The following is a 14,949-nucleotide window of genomic DNA, read 5'->3' on the forward strand; positions in this document are numbered from 1 at the left end:
AACTGCTTTGATATGCGACTTAATTCCACCTTTTCTCAACATGGAAATATTTTTGCACGCCGTACTTTTTAAACAAAGTACCAACTTGAGCAAGAAACTGGAGTTGCACTAATATTGCTTAAGACAGTTCCGCATTATCATTAGCACACCTTCCCAATGCCAGCGTCATTAAAATGTATGGCACGCACAAGCACAAACCATGCAAAACACAAACAAATCCGTCCATGATATGGAAGACACGCACGCCCGGATGAAGTTAATCCGTGCACCGAAGTCGACTGTAAGTGGGCAGTCAGATCCTGGGGTTACACACAAACAGAATATTAATTCAATGTGCTGAATACATTTCAATACTGGGATTCCAAACTCTCGAACAAATCCCACACCCCTCTACTCATCTGTTCGTAGTGTCGTTGGAGGATACAATAGTTCATCCATCCGTCTCCCCAGCTGTAGTGGGCGTCATTTTGCCACATGAGTGATGCCCTTTAGTTTGTTCAGCACTGGCTGTTTATAAGAAGCTCACTTTTCGAGGTTAACTAGCCAGCTTGGGAGCAGGGGCGGAGTGTACATATCCGATGATGGGCCGTGTTTAGAATTGTACCTTTTGTTTGTTTTATTTCTGAGCTGTTCTATAAATATCGATGTACTGTGTGCGGAGCAATGTTACCGACCATGGCAGAGACTGGTCTGTGGCGTGCTGTCAGTCATCCTGTCCTACTTTGGGATCAGAAATCCTATAGATTAAGTCAGATCCACCATCATATGAAGATATCAGGTACCCTTTTGAAACGTATAGCTTCCATTTATGTAACAAAACTGTAGTCATGTATAGATTCTATGGAACATGCTTGGAAGGGGTAGTAAAATAAACGTAATATTACTAGAGGGTCTTACAACAGGGACATTGCCAGATTCTGAATTCAAGGATGCACTAGAAAATACCATCATCGTCTATTTCAAAGGGAGCTCCAGTAGTACAGGAGGCAGAGCTACAGAGGAAGGCTCTTTAGGGTGGGACACACAGAACGACAAAGTGTGTATGATTAGCTGGATGAAAAGCCCATCAACTGCTGGGGAAGACAATAAACAAATTAAAACAGTAATACCGCACCCAGAAATAGCAATACAGCGGGTCAGAGCAAATAAGTACATGATCTAAGTGCATTTGACTATTATGCATACATGGAAAGGCAACACGAGGAATGAATTGCCTATAAAAGGGCATAAAAGCAATAACTACATGACAACAATTATGGAATAAAAATAGCATAAACAACTCCAAAACTAACCACATAGTTCATGGCTATTTTCAAGTACCAGTCACTCAAACAACAACACTGAAGTAACGATAGTATCGTTCTCAAATCAGGAAAAATCTACAACCAAGTGAAACCACTCTTCACTTAGGTCCCTGTCTTAACTTCGATCCGAAAATATTGAGCAAAACACCCAGTGCACCCGAAGGTTCACCTCTGGAGTGATGCATAAGAACCAAACTGGATTTTATACTAGGCCACAACTCCTCAAAAGAAATCCAAGAAGCTCATTCCATATAATGAACTGAGTAAAAGACTGGAGTGTTCTCCCAAAGAAGTTTCATTAGACACTGATATGGCAGTTAACTACGTGATCTTTCAAACAGCAGAGAAGATTAATCTAAGTGCGGAGGTAGCTGGATGGATAGGCCTTATATAGCACAAGTCAGTGGCCAGCATCCACAAAGCTTACCTTGTCTTGGAGGCATGGGAAAACCAAACATACACATGTCAATAATACCAGCATATTTGCTTTGCCTGTAGAACGGCAGACATTACTACAAATGAAGAAATAGGAAGACTATGGTGGAGAATGTGGAACAGGCTATATGGCAGAAATCTGTGAAGATATACTGTTGTGTGTTAGGGAGCCAAGGGATATTACAAAAGCATCCATGGAAATTCTGCAAGAAATTGTTGACATTTCATTTGATGTTTGCATCGAAATTTCAGCAGGATACCTGAACAATCTGCATGCAACTAAATGGAATAGAACAATCCATTTCCCAATTAAAAATTCATGGAAGTGAAGAGCACTTATTGTACTTGGGGTTGTGACATTATTAGAGTATTGTCCCCCAGTAGTCTGGCCCAATGTTTGCCATTAAGGTGAGGCTTTGGCGAGATTAGCAAATATTCATTGGGCCAGAAGGAGTATAAGACATGTGTTTAAAAACAATTACTTAATTTCAATAAAGTGGTAATTTCCCGTCCCATTTTTCTGTGGCTCGTTCTCCCTCAGAAACCATGAAGCGCCTTCAGCATATTCATATAGGGGTCTTCCCTTCCACAACATCCCCTATCTGTTTCAAATAAATAACGACTAGTATTAGGAACTGCACCCATTGAGTGTGAACTCTAAATGTAATTAAATTAAACTTGGTTCTTCATCGACTAATGTTTATATACCTCAGTGTACCCATGATTTGAAGCAGTCAAAGCCTGTGCCTCCAAACATTGTTCAATGATGTGGTTTGTCAATGAATGTTCAAAACTCCATCATGCACAGCAAAGTGCCAATAAACGGGTGTCCCCTTTATCGAACATTGAGCATCCAACTGATGATTCGTTTCATAAAACTCAAGTAAGACTTGGCAAAAAGATTACAATTATATACGGTCCAATATTCTGGTAGTGGTTGTGCTCCCTTTATCGTCGTCCAATATTCTGGTAGTGGTTGTGCTCCCTTTATCGTCGTTCCCACCACTCCATTTCTCTTCTCCCTTATGTGGTCAGGCTGATTCACTCAGACTGATTTAGGATGCATTAAATAGGGATAGAACGTTAAAAGATGGAAACATATTTCTGAAATCAATGTCGTTACTAATTTCTAATAAAAATTAGTGACTTTCTGAAGCATAAGGCCAGACCTAGAACAAAGGTTTATTTATTTAAATGTGACTGAGATACTCTCTTAAAATACAACTGGACATTTTGCAGGTACAGTCCCGTTTGAAAATGTATTCCTCGATTTACTTACTTTGCAGTTATTTGACCAGTTAAATTTTCTTGTTTGTCCACAATGTAGACAATTGGTGTTTTCACTGCCACTTCGAATTTTGGTGCCACTAGAAAAATACAATTTACTGGTTAATATTGCAACTCTACCGAGCAATCTGTTTAATGGTCAACATTATTGGCATACTACAAAACTTTCTTTGCAATAATAAAAGCCACATTTGGCCATAAGAAAACGACAAGGACCCACTAGAAAATCACGTGTAAATCTTTGCTTTTACAAGAAGAAATCAGGTACCCTCATGGGTCCTTGGATTCTGATAGAGCAAATATTGAGACAACAAGTGGTGGTCAGAAGGTTCTTACAAAATTGTTGGCCTTAATTCGCTAGACCTATGGACACAGCAGCAGATTCAGATTCATACAACATTTTATTGAGATATTTGAATTAATCTCTCTCTATATATACATAGGCAGAAAGATCTGTACAGATAAGCATAACGTATAATAAATTCGTGTTTAAAAAACACTTTACCCTAATGTTTCTTAACCCTGCAATAGACAATTCAGAACACGTCCACATATCACACAACTAAACTATACACCTGTAGAAGTCATAGTTTGTGAAGCATTTGCCAGGTTCAAATTCAAACAAAGCAATTGATCTTTCATTCTTAACTATCTCAGTAGAGGCTATTTACACCAACCAAGAGTTCACTTAGCTATAGATAGACTTCATCTAGTCATCTACAATTTGGAAATGCCCCTTTTTGCAGTCAACACAGCTCTAGGAGCCTAACATTACCTCTACATCCCTCGTCCTCGACCCAGTCATCACTCATGAGGTATTCCACAGACAGGAAACAAAACAGGAAATGCTTTTAGGCTCCACCCCCCCTCCTGCCAGGTGCTATATCAGACCTAACCACTAGAAGCACATCTTGTCTTGTTTCCTGTCGGTGGTTTACTTGATGGGAGACGCTGGCGTGAGTGCCGGCAGCTTACCTGCTTCTTTGTTCTTTGTCCTGTGGATCCTCCTCTGCTGGGCTCTGGGAGGCTCCCATGGACCGTCGTGGGATACCTCGGAGTGGGACTGCTGGGCTTCGCTATCTCCTCCTGGGCTCTGGTGACCTGGGCTGCTTGGCTTCTCGGGTCTTCCTGGTTTTCTTCCTGCCCAGTTGCCTGTTCCGGATGCTGTTGCCCTGTGGTGCTGTGCGAGGGGTCCTTGGTGTTGCTGATCCAGCTTCCTTGTTCCGGTCGTCATGCAGGTGTGGGCGGGGAGCGCTTGGCTGTGGTGTGGCGCGCTCCTCCCCATGTCTCTCCTACTCGCAACTGGTCCTCTCTGGATGGGGGCCTGGGTGTCTCCTCCGGTGTCTGCGCATCACAGCCTCCTCTCTGCGGGGCCAGTGTTTGTTGCGGTTTTCTCACCGGGCTTCCTCTGGGTCTGTGGGCGGAAGCCCGGCTGCTCTCTGTGTCCGCGCATGCGCTGTGTTCCCGCATGCGCGGTGTTGGATTCTGGCTAGTTGCTGGTCGTGGTCGGGCGCCCGGGTGGGCTCCGGGCGCTCCGATGACCTGTGGGGGCATTTCCTACCGTCCGGTCCGGAGGTCGGTGGGTCGGTAGTCGGCTCGCAGGGTGAGTGACCTCTTCTTCCCTTCGGCGTGTTTTGCTGTTTCTGATTACCGCGCCGGCTGTTTGGCCGCGGTTTCATTTTGCCCGCCCCTCCCCCTTGTCCTCTGGCCTGGTTATGGTTGGCTGGTTGGCTGGGGGATCGGGGACTTGCCTCACTGCCTATTTTCTGTTCGCGGGGGGGGGCTAATTGCTGGGTGTGCCCTACACATATATATATATGTCGTCCCCTGGAGGGGTGTTGTTTTTCTTGTCTTCTCTATTGGCAACTTTGTGCTTGGGTGTGTTGGTCCCGGGGAAGCATCATCGTAAGAGGAAGCATTCCTCCCCTGTGCCTCCCTCTTCCCCTGGTTCCAGTGGGGACTCCTCACCTCCTGTGAAGCGTGCCAGGAAGGCTGATGAAGAGCGGATTAAGCGCCTTATCCTGGAGACTCTTTCTGATATCAAGGCGACCAGGAAAGATGCTGTTGGTCTTTCTGGTTCTGCTGTCCTTTATTCCAATATTTCCTCCTCTGCTGATTTTGATGAGTCTTCGCTGGCTGCTGTTGATCTTCAGGGCAAGTACATTTCCAGGGATTTCTTGCCTGACGTCCTTTCCCATGTTCGGGTTAACATGGGGTTTCCTGATGACACTACACCTTCTTGCTCTCAGGATTCGCTCTTGCCGCAGTTTCGGAAACCTGTTGCCTCTTCCTTGCCGGTGCATCCCTTTGTGTCTGATGTCCTATTGAAGAAGTGGAAGGGCCCGGATCATATTGCCATGCCCAGGTTTATGTCTAAACTTTATCCATTACGGGATATGGCGGACACTTTGCCTGATTCCAATCCTGTGGACTCTGTGGTGGCCAGTCTTGTGGGTCGTCCTTCCATGGCTGATGATAACATTCTGAAGGACGGGGTGGACAAGAAGGTGGATTCTGCCCTGAAGAAGTCCTATGCCGCTTCTCATCTGGCTATTCGTTCTGGCATTTATGGGGCGTACGTTGCCCAGTCTTTGCTGACCGATTTCAAGTCCCTGTTTTCGTCCATGTAGGAGGGTGCCAGTTGTCCGGAGTTGCTGGAGTCTATGGAGCGCCAGGCGGAATTCCTGTCGGACATCGCCTTTGATACTGTGAAGGCTTCTGCTATGTCCTGTGGTTTCTCTATTGCTGCCCGCCGTAACCTGTTGCTGCGGGATTGGAAGACGGACGCGGCCCAGCGTTCCATGGCTTTGAGGCTGCCTTTCACTGGTGCCCGTCTGTTTGGTGACTCGCTGGAGGAGAAGCTCCACAAGGTCTACAAGGAACACAAGCATTCTTTGTCTTTTCGTGATCTTCCGCCCCGTGGGGGTTCTTCCTTCTCTGGTGCCAGGACTTTCCGCCAGCCTTCCAGGTTTCAGAAGTCCTCCTTTCGGAATCAGCGTGGCACTGGCCGGTCTTTTCCCAGGAAGTTTCAGAAGAAGTCCCAGAGGGGTGCCGGGTCTGGTCCGCAGCGTTCCTGACTATGCCAGCCTGGGGGACGTTCTCACTGGTGGTCCGTCTCTGGTTGGTGGGAGGCTTCGCCAGTTCCTTCCTGCTTGGCTCCTGATGGCCTCCGACAGATGGGTGCTGGATGTCTTGTCGAGGGGCTACCGGATCGAGTTCCTGTCCTCCCCTCCCCCCTCCGGGTGGTGGTGACCCCTTCTCCTCGGGATGCCTCCCGCCTTCTGGCCTTGTCGGACGGGGTTCGTTCTTTGGTCCGCAAGCTTGTGATTGTCCCTGTTCCAATGGCGGAAAGGGGGTTGGGCATTTACTCCATCATATTTGTGGTGCAGAAGATCACGGGGGGCTTCCGAGTGGTCATCAACCTTCGGGGTCTGAACTTGTTCGTGAGGAAGATCCCGTTCAAGATGGAGACTCTCCAGAGGATTATCCCGCTGATCCAGTCCGGTTGGGTGTTCTCCACTCTGGACCTTCAGGATGCGTACCTACACGTCCCGGTGGCTGTGTCGGATCAGCGTTTCCTGCGCTTCTGCCTGGAGGGCCAGCACTGGCAGTTCTGCATCCTTCCCTTTGGTCTTCGGTCCGCCCCCAGGGTGTTCACCAAGGTGTTGGCTCCCTTGGTGGCCCATCTCCATCTCCTGGGGGTGTCGGTGTTCCCGTATCGAAATGACTGGATGGTTCAGGCTCCGTCCCGGGAGGTCATGTCTCACCACCTTCTCTTGACCATGACTACGCTCAGGGAACACGGGCTCTTGATCAACTTGCCGAAGTGCCACCTGGTGCCTGCCACTCGGAGGACCTTCATCGGAGCTGTGTTCGATTCTGTGTTGGGCAAGGTGTTCCTACCAGAGGCCCGGATTCGTCGCCTTCAGTCTTTGCTGAGGAAGTTGTTGTCACAAGCCTCGGCTCCCCTCCTTCAGTGGCTGGAGGTTCAGGGCCACATGGCTGCTTCTGTCTTCACCGTGCCCTGGGCCAGGGTTCATCTGCGCCCTCTGCTGTGGCATGTGTAGCGGTGGGTCCCCTTTCCTGTCCTGGATTATGCGGTCCCTGTGCCCGTGTCTCTGGAAATTTTGTCTGCTCTTCAGTGGTGGCTGGATCCTTTCCACCTTTCCGTGGGGATGTTGTTCCGTCTGCCTCCTTCTCTGGTAGTGGAGAAGAGTGGCTCAGTGGTTAGAGGCGGCAGACCCGGAAGCTGAGATCGGCCGTGGACCAGGGTTCGATTCCCCGCCTCGGTGGGTCTCGGGCTAAAAAATTCCACGGAGTCGACAATTCTCGCTCCGGTGCCTACTCGACTCACGGGGTCACACTCTGCGACTCTGGGCAATAGCTTGCTTAATCTCCACTACGGCCCCTCGCGGCGGGATGCCTGGCTTTCACCTTGTGGATACCCGGCCGGGGTATCTCACAGGAGAATACCAGGACGGGTTCCCTAAGCAAGCGCCTTGAGACCCCTGAGTTAAAGAGCGCTATATAAATCGAAACACATTTACATTTACATTTACATTGGTTGTGACCACGGATGCCAGCGCTTCCGGCTGGGGGGCGACTCTGGACCATTGGGCTGTGCAGGCTCGTTGGCTCCCGGTGGAGTCTCGCAGGTCGTCCAACTGGAGGGAGTTGTCTGCGGTGGAGAGGGCGCTCCACTTTTTCCATCTTCATCTGAGGGGTTGCCATGTCCTGGTGAGAACGCACAACACCGTGTCTGTGGCCTATATCAATCACCAGGGGGGGACCCGCAGTTCTTCTCTGAATATGGTGGTCTGCTCCATTTCGGACTGGGCGGAGAAGAATCTTCTGGCCCTGTCTGCTCAGCACATTCGAGGTGTGGACAACGTGGTGGCGGATTCGTTGAGCCGGAGGTTTCCTTCGTCTCTGTCCCTGTGCCTGGATCCCTGAACTTTTCGCTTGCTTTGCCTGAGGTTCGGGACTCCGGATCTGGACTTGTTCGCCTCCCGGTCAAATGTCCTGGTTCCCCTGTTCTGCTCCAGGTCTCCGGAGGTGGGCGCCTGGGGAGTGGATGCCTTGTCTCTCCGGTGGCCTCCTTGGCTTCCTTATGCCTTTACTCCCTTTCCTCTGATTCCTGCCTTCTTGCTGAAGGTTCAGCGGGAGGGGGCTCAGGTGGTTGCTGTTCTTCCGCACTGGCCGAGGAGGTCCTGGTTTCCTCTGCTGCTGGGCCTCGCGGTGGGCCCTCCTTGGCTTCGGCCCCGCTACTCGTCTCTCTGAGGTCCCCATCCCCTCTTCTGGTTCCCCTCTCCTTGGCGGTCTGGAGGTTGAACGGTTGTCTCTTGGGGTCCGTGGTCTGCCCGAACACATCATTTCTGTGATGCAGGCCTCTCGTAGGCCGTCTACTTTGTCTTCCTACTCGAAGCACTGGGCTTCCTTCTCGGGGTGGTGTTCCTCTTCTGGTTTGTCTCCTACCTCTTGCCCTGTGTCTTCTGCCCTTCAGTTTTTTCTGGATGGCTTTCAGAAGCGTTTTGCTGTTTCTACCTTAAGGGGCCAGTGGGCTGCTATCCGGGCCTTCCGGGACCCGGATTCTTTTCTTTCTTCAGATGGCCTGTTGGTTTCTCGTCTGTTTCGTAGTTTTTCTCTCTCTTCCTCTTCTATTCGTTCTCTGGTGCTTCCTTGGGATTTGTCTTTGCTGTTGGGTGTTTTGCAGTCTTCCCCCTTTGAGCCTTTGGAGACTGTGGACCTTAAGTTTCTGTCCTACAAAGTGGCTTTTCTGGTGGCCATCACTTCTGCGAGGCGGTTGGGGGAGCTTACGGCCTTGCGTTGTTCCCCGCCGTTTTTGCGTTTTTTGGATGATGCTGTGGTGCTCTCTTTGGATCCTAGTTTTGTCCCCGAAGTCCGCTCCCGTTTCCATTCGTCTCAGGAGCTGGTTCTTCCTTCTTTGTGTCCTTCTCCTTCTGAGCTGTTGCTTCATTCTTTGGACCTGAAGCGTGCCCTGTCCATTTATGTGGCTCGTTCTGGGGAGTTTCGTTCTTCTGACTCTCTCTTTGTGACCTTTGGTTTGGCTGGTAAGGGTAGGGCTGCTTCCAGGCTCACCTTGGGTCGTTGGATTAAGGCTGTCATCTCTCTTGCCTATCGTGGTGCTGGTTTGCCTTGTTCCACTCGGGGCGTGTCTGCCTCCTGGGCTGCTTTCCATGGAGTATCTCTTGATGAGATTTGTCGTGCTGGGACCTGGGCCTCCGAGTCCATGTTTGTGAGGCACTACAGGTTGAATTGTGCCCTGTCTGACCGGACCAATTTTGGTTGTGGGGTGTTGCAAGCTGTGGGGGTTGTCCCTCCGCTCTGAGTTCTGTTTGTGTATTAAAACTTTTTTCACTTGCTGCACTCCTTTGTGTGTCTGGTCTGTGTTTTGCTGTGTTTGGGTTGCCAAAGGCCTGTTTTGGCATTGCTTTGGTATGCCTCATGAGTGATGACTGGGTCGAGGACGAGGGACGTAGAGGTAATGCTATGATTACGTTCGGTAATCACCATTACTCTTAGTCCTACTCATCCTCGACCCAGTCATACTTCCCGCCCTCCCTCCCTGTCCAGGCCTTTGTTGCTTGGTGTGTCAGGATGTGCTTCTAGTGGTTAGGTCTGATGTAGCACCTGGCAGGAGGGGGGGGTGGAGCCTCAAAGTGTTTCCTGTTTTGTTTCCTGTCTGTGGAATACCTCATGAGTGATGACTGAGTGCAGGCTTCATGTATAGCACATAGCTTAAAAATGAAATAGCTGATAAATTTCCATTACCTCCTAATGTACGCATCTACGGAAGGACATCTTGTCAACCAATCGGGTACAATAGCAAAACATGTGGCACTTAAGACATCTTTACTTCTTCCACATACCAAACAGCAGTCAGAATCTACAATGACCAACGTATGCATCAGAGTACAAATTATGCACAATTTACTAATTTTGGAATGGCAACCTATGTACATCGAAGAGCACACATTGCATATGATAACTGCAGCCAAGTCATTTTGCAGTGCATAGTCTCTGAAACGATTTCAGCAAATTATTCCAAACACTTCAATTTGTCTTAATGCAACTTCAGAAGTGTGATTGCCAAGAGCGACCATTGTCTGCACGACTGCAACTGTGGAATGAATATATAAAGCTGTGATATCTATGTTATCTTCAGTGACCAAGACATACATCTACCAGTCCTAACAAATATATGTAGCCAATAGACGTTTACCACACATGCAGTAGCAATGTGTTACATTAGATCACAACAAGGGAAATGACTGCTAAAGGAAATTGTTTAACAAACTGTTGAGAAACTGATTAATAACACAGCAGTGTATTTCAAATAATTTACATTACCTATATGCACCTATCTCACTTTACACATGTAAAAATTCAGGCACACGGACATGACGTTATGTACTAGAATAACATGTTTGGCCAAATGTCAAACCTGGGACAAAAATATGTTGCCAGGTAGCAAGCTCTTGAACATGGCTGCAAGAAAACATCTCATCCCTTTCACATCTATGCCTCGGTATCAGTAGCAACTGCTACAACACGAAGGTGCTGGGGATGGGCAGAGGACAGAGGTGGATGGGGAAGGAAAAATAAGACTTTTTTCAAAACATACCTTTTACCGCAGCCTCCGACACTGACGGCCGCCTCGGAGCTCTTTCGGCACTCTCTGGGAAGGTAGAAGCTGCTCAGCCAATCCTGGCATTGCTCTCATATTGGGAGAGCAGGGCCAGGATTGGTCTACTGCTGTCCTGCTCTGCACGCATTTTAGAGACAGTCACAAAAAAATAAATAGTGTTTCATTACCATTTCATTTATTTCTTTGACTGTGACCAGTCGGGCGACACTCCTCCGCCATTACAAAGGAACCGACCCTGCTTGGTATCAGTTCAGGTAGGCAATAGTTACATTTCATGTTATTAAAGAAGCTTCTATCTGGGTTAACCTTTACGTAAAAATAAATGGCAGAGTTTCGAGTAGCATTAGTGATCTGACAAAGAAATAATGCAGATTCGACTCCATACATGTCATGCAGCTTATTATAAGTTCTATTAAGAACCTGCACTCTACACTCAGAAATGGCTCGCTGCCTCGTAATTCCTACATACAAGTAAAAACCCATAGATGGAACATCTTTCTCTGTTCAAGTAGACAGCAATCTCCACTTCAGAAGATTAGTCTAAAACTGTCTCTTGTCCACATGACGACTATTTAAACAACTTCACAATGCATACTACACTTTTCACGGTATGGGAAGGAGCTGTTGTTATTCAAGTATATGCCATTGAACTTTGAATTATGCCTCCTGTTATAAGCAGATAAATTTATATAAGGGGACACCAGTAGCTAACCAACTCCCTGTAAGAACCTTGCAGCCCCGGGATCCATTTTAGTGCCCCTTTTTACTGTGAACTAAAACTTAATGAGGCCTGTCATTGTTTTGTTTATTTGAGGCCTGCTGCAGTGTTTGCCCGCCCTCACCCAAAGCAGCTGCTTACAATGGCTGAATTGAGCTCAGCTGGGAAGTGGCTGGGTGGAGAGGGTGATGTGAGGGCCAAAAGCCAGGCACAAGCTATATTAGGTTGCCGAACTGCCACTTAGGTGCTTTAATCCTGTGCTGGCATATTGGCAGACATAATTTAAGGCCTGGGACTCTGGTTGGATTTGTTGTAGCGGCACACCGCACTGTAGATGGTGCAGCGCTTGGCAACTTGAGCCGAATAGTACGGTTCCTGACTCTGGTTTGTGGTAGAACTTACAAAAGTTACTTTGTTGAAAAAAGATGTTATTTGTTAAATGGGAGGAATTTAATATACAAGAGTTGGACGGTTGAGGAGCCGCAGTTGGTCAGTGAAGGATTCATCAGGGGGTGACTCTCAGAGGGCAGCATCAAGGTAACAAGGTGCATGGCTCTAGAGCTTCAGCAGCTCGGCCTCAGGGAGAGCAGGGCCCACAGTCTCTTCAAGGTCATCTTAGGTGTAGGTGAGGGTCCGCCATAGCCCGTCAAGCCACACGGTAGGCCGCGGCAGATATTTCGATGTTTACTCAGCTCCCGTTGTCATCTCCACCTCGCTAGTGGCGTCTCTAACTGCATTGCCAATAAGGGCATATCAGCAGGCCAAATGTGTGTTGGCTGGCACCCTGGCACCTCAGATAAATGGTGGATTGTGCAGTCATCTGGCAGAGCCTTGCTAAGCGACGGTCATCTTGCTGCGGGCTCTCTAGTGCCCCCTCCCTTATGTAATGAGCTTTACCAGTACTCATACGTTTCTTACAAGAGCATCTGTGTACACAGTTACGCTTCCTTTTTAATGTTAGCGGGCAGTTCCATGTTGAAAAAGCTGCAATGTGCTAATGATATTTGTTAGGAAAAAAAGTATCCTGCATGGCTCCCAAGAGCATTCACCTCTACTTCAAGTTCCCCATAGCAAGCATCTAGATATTTTATTGGTTTTTGACCTCAGCGTGCACAATAATTATGTTTGTATGCACAGGGCACACTGTTACACGAGTTGTGACCCACAGATGGTCTCTGTGTTCTAGAGTGGCACACTATGCACACCCTCATGTACTGTGCAGGAATACCATCATATCACTGTGCTGAGGACTGAGTGAAGTTGCATACGATTGTGCATGCAGCACAGTCAAAGTATTTATTGCTTGCATATAGTGAGCTACCTGCTGGTCTCTGTTGAAATCTGTGGCTTGTCGCTGACCTGCAACTTGGTCCTTTGCTTCATCCATGTGGTATATGGATGCAGTATATATGCTTACTTTATTATGTGTAGCAGGATCAGCATGGAGCTTGTGTGCTGTGCTCAGCTGTTGAAACACAGAAATCTAATTTGTAATCTCCTATGTATGAGTAATAGAGAAGGAGGAGGTTTGAGAAATCTTGCCAGATATCAATGCGAATTGCAGGACTCCTCCAAGGCATTCATGAGGCATTTTCCAGTCTGGGAGTGGGAGAGGCCCTACGGTGTGGAGACAATGAGAAAGAGGGACCTTGTCTCATTCCTGTTCAAGTCAGACTTAGAGGTGTCCCCCCCACACAACAGATTAATTGGTAGCACAGTGGGAAGCCTCTCTCTCTTATATTCATTTTGACAGTAGAAGACAGCCTATGGTTTACCCATCCCGGAAGCAATATAAAAAGTCAGGCTCGGGATAAAACCAGTCCCCAATATGCCAACTTTGCAAACTTGGTATATATATTGATCAGAAACCACCAGCCAAATGTGTCAGATTTCTCATTGTACAATGGGGCCTGGGAAATGCACTCTATGTTGGGGCTGCAAATTGCTAACTCCCCATTGACAGGGATATGGAAATCTACAACCTGCCGGGAAGAACTGCATTGACACCACCTTGAGGAAAGGAGTCTACTTACTGTTGAGAATGAGTATGGTTGGTGTCTTTGTACAAAGGACATGTGGCCTAAAAGAGGTGTGCCTGGAGGAGCTGTGCAGGAAGAAATTAATTTGGCCTGCTGAGGTCCATTGAAAGATCTGCACTGACAGGCCATGTAGTGAGGCATTGTGACCCTGGACCTCTCTCCAGTGTGTCGTAGAGTGACAATAGGGGCTTCCTGAAGCTGTGCTGGCATAAGAGCACTTGGACCTCTCCCCACATCCAGTGCCTGAATGACTACTCAAAAGCAGTCTGTGGAGTCCATCATGAACTATAAAGTACGGTTCTGAACAAAGATTGCCCAAGATAATGTAGTGCTAAGAATAATTGCAATGACATTTACAACTAGAGACTGGAAAAAACACCAAGGAAGGTTTGGGGCTACATAGAAATCGCTTCTGCAATCCGCAGTAACCGCTCCTTTTTGTTCAATAGTGTGACACAGGGTATGCTCTTCATTTTGTTTGGATGGTGGGGTTGCATTTGCAGCAGAGGAATACCTTAAGAAGGAGTTTACCCATCTCTGATTGGCAACCCACCTCCCCCCCAACTATAGGCATCTGTCTATATATTGCAGCAGAGACAAACGATAGTAGCATATTGGGGGGAGCGAGGCCAGTCCAGAATCAGCAAGGCTTTACCCATATTTCATGCACCGACACACACCAGCAGGTACGACATAGCCCAACCGCCCCCACCCCAGTCAGCGGAAACAGGTTTCACTCACTTGTCTCATACCTTTAGTTTATTTCATGAGTGAGACACTGTGTGGAGAATACTAGACGTTGGGGCATATTTTCCTTTCTAAACAACTAGCCCCGATCAATCTTTGATAGGGATAACTGTGAGCCTCATGTGGTATCAGTATAATGCACCTCACCACTCCACCCAGGGGCATAATATTCTTGCCTACATTGACTGTTTTTGAAACGTACTATTACCAATAGGTACATCCTAGATGAGAGTGGACGTGTTCCCTCATGCAGTGATTACTTGCCAGGGATACTGTGTGCATTGTTGTTGCCTTGTAATCACAACATACAACTTAATACTACATAGTCTAAAGTATATTGTTGCTTAAAAATAAAATCACTACTTGACAGTGATTCTTATTGATTGTTGTTCCGTGTTTTATTAAGTTCCTACCCCACATCACATACCCAACGCAACCATAGACTGCTCAGATCTAATACCTTGAGAGTGAGGTGCTAAGGGGGTGTATTTGGTGCTCAACTTTGGGTTCAACAGTAATTTAAACCCACAGGCCAAAACGGATTAACCACATTAACCTCTGATTGCCCTCAGCTCCATAAATAGTTGAAACAACTTACATCATTAATTGTACCTTGTTATCTACTGAGTAGAGTCTGTAATTCGTCATTTTAGATTTTGCACATTGAAATGAAAACACTATTATTAAACACCTGAACTAAAATAATTTTCCCCAAAAAGTTTTTGAGTCATATTCCTTTATCATTGGAAT

General features: G+C 47.4%; 1 protein-coding gene across 1 annotated transcript in view; it reads right to left on the reverse strand.

Moving 5' to 3' along the window:
* LOC147707494 (CD109 antigen-like) overlaps positions 1–14,949 on the reverse strand; it is a 502,391-nt gene that overhangs the window by 307,193 nt on the left and 180,249 nt on the right. The window contains exon 7 of the mRNA XM_086926510.1: positions 3,019–3,106. Within this exon, the coding sequence (XP_086782636.1) occupies positions 3,019–3,106 (88 nt within the window). The remainder of the gene's footprint in view (positions 1–3,018; positions 3,107–14,949) is intronic.

The sequence above is a fragment of the Lissotriton vulgaris genome, chromosome 6, assembly GCF_964263255.1.
Source record: "Lissotriton vulgaris chromosome 6, aLisVul1.2, whole genome shotgun sequence".
Lineage (NCBI taxonomy): Eukaryota > Metazoa > Chordata > Amphibia > Caudata > Salamandridae > Lissotriton > Lissotriton vulgaris.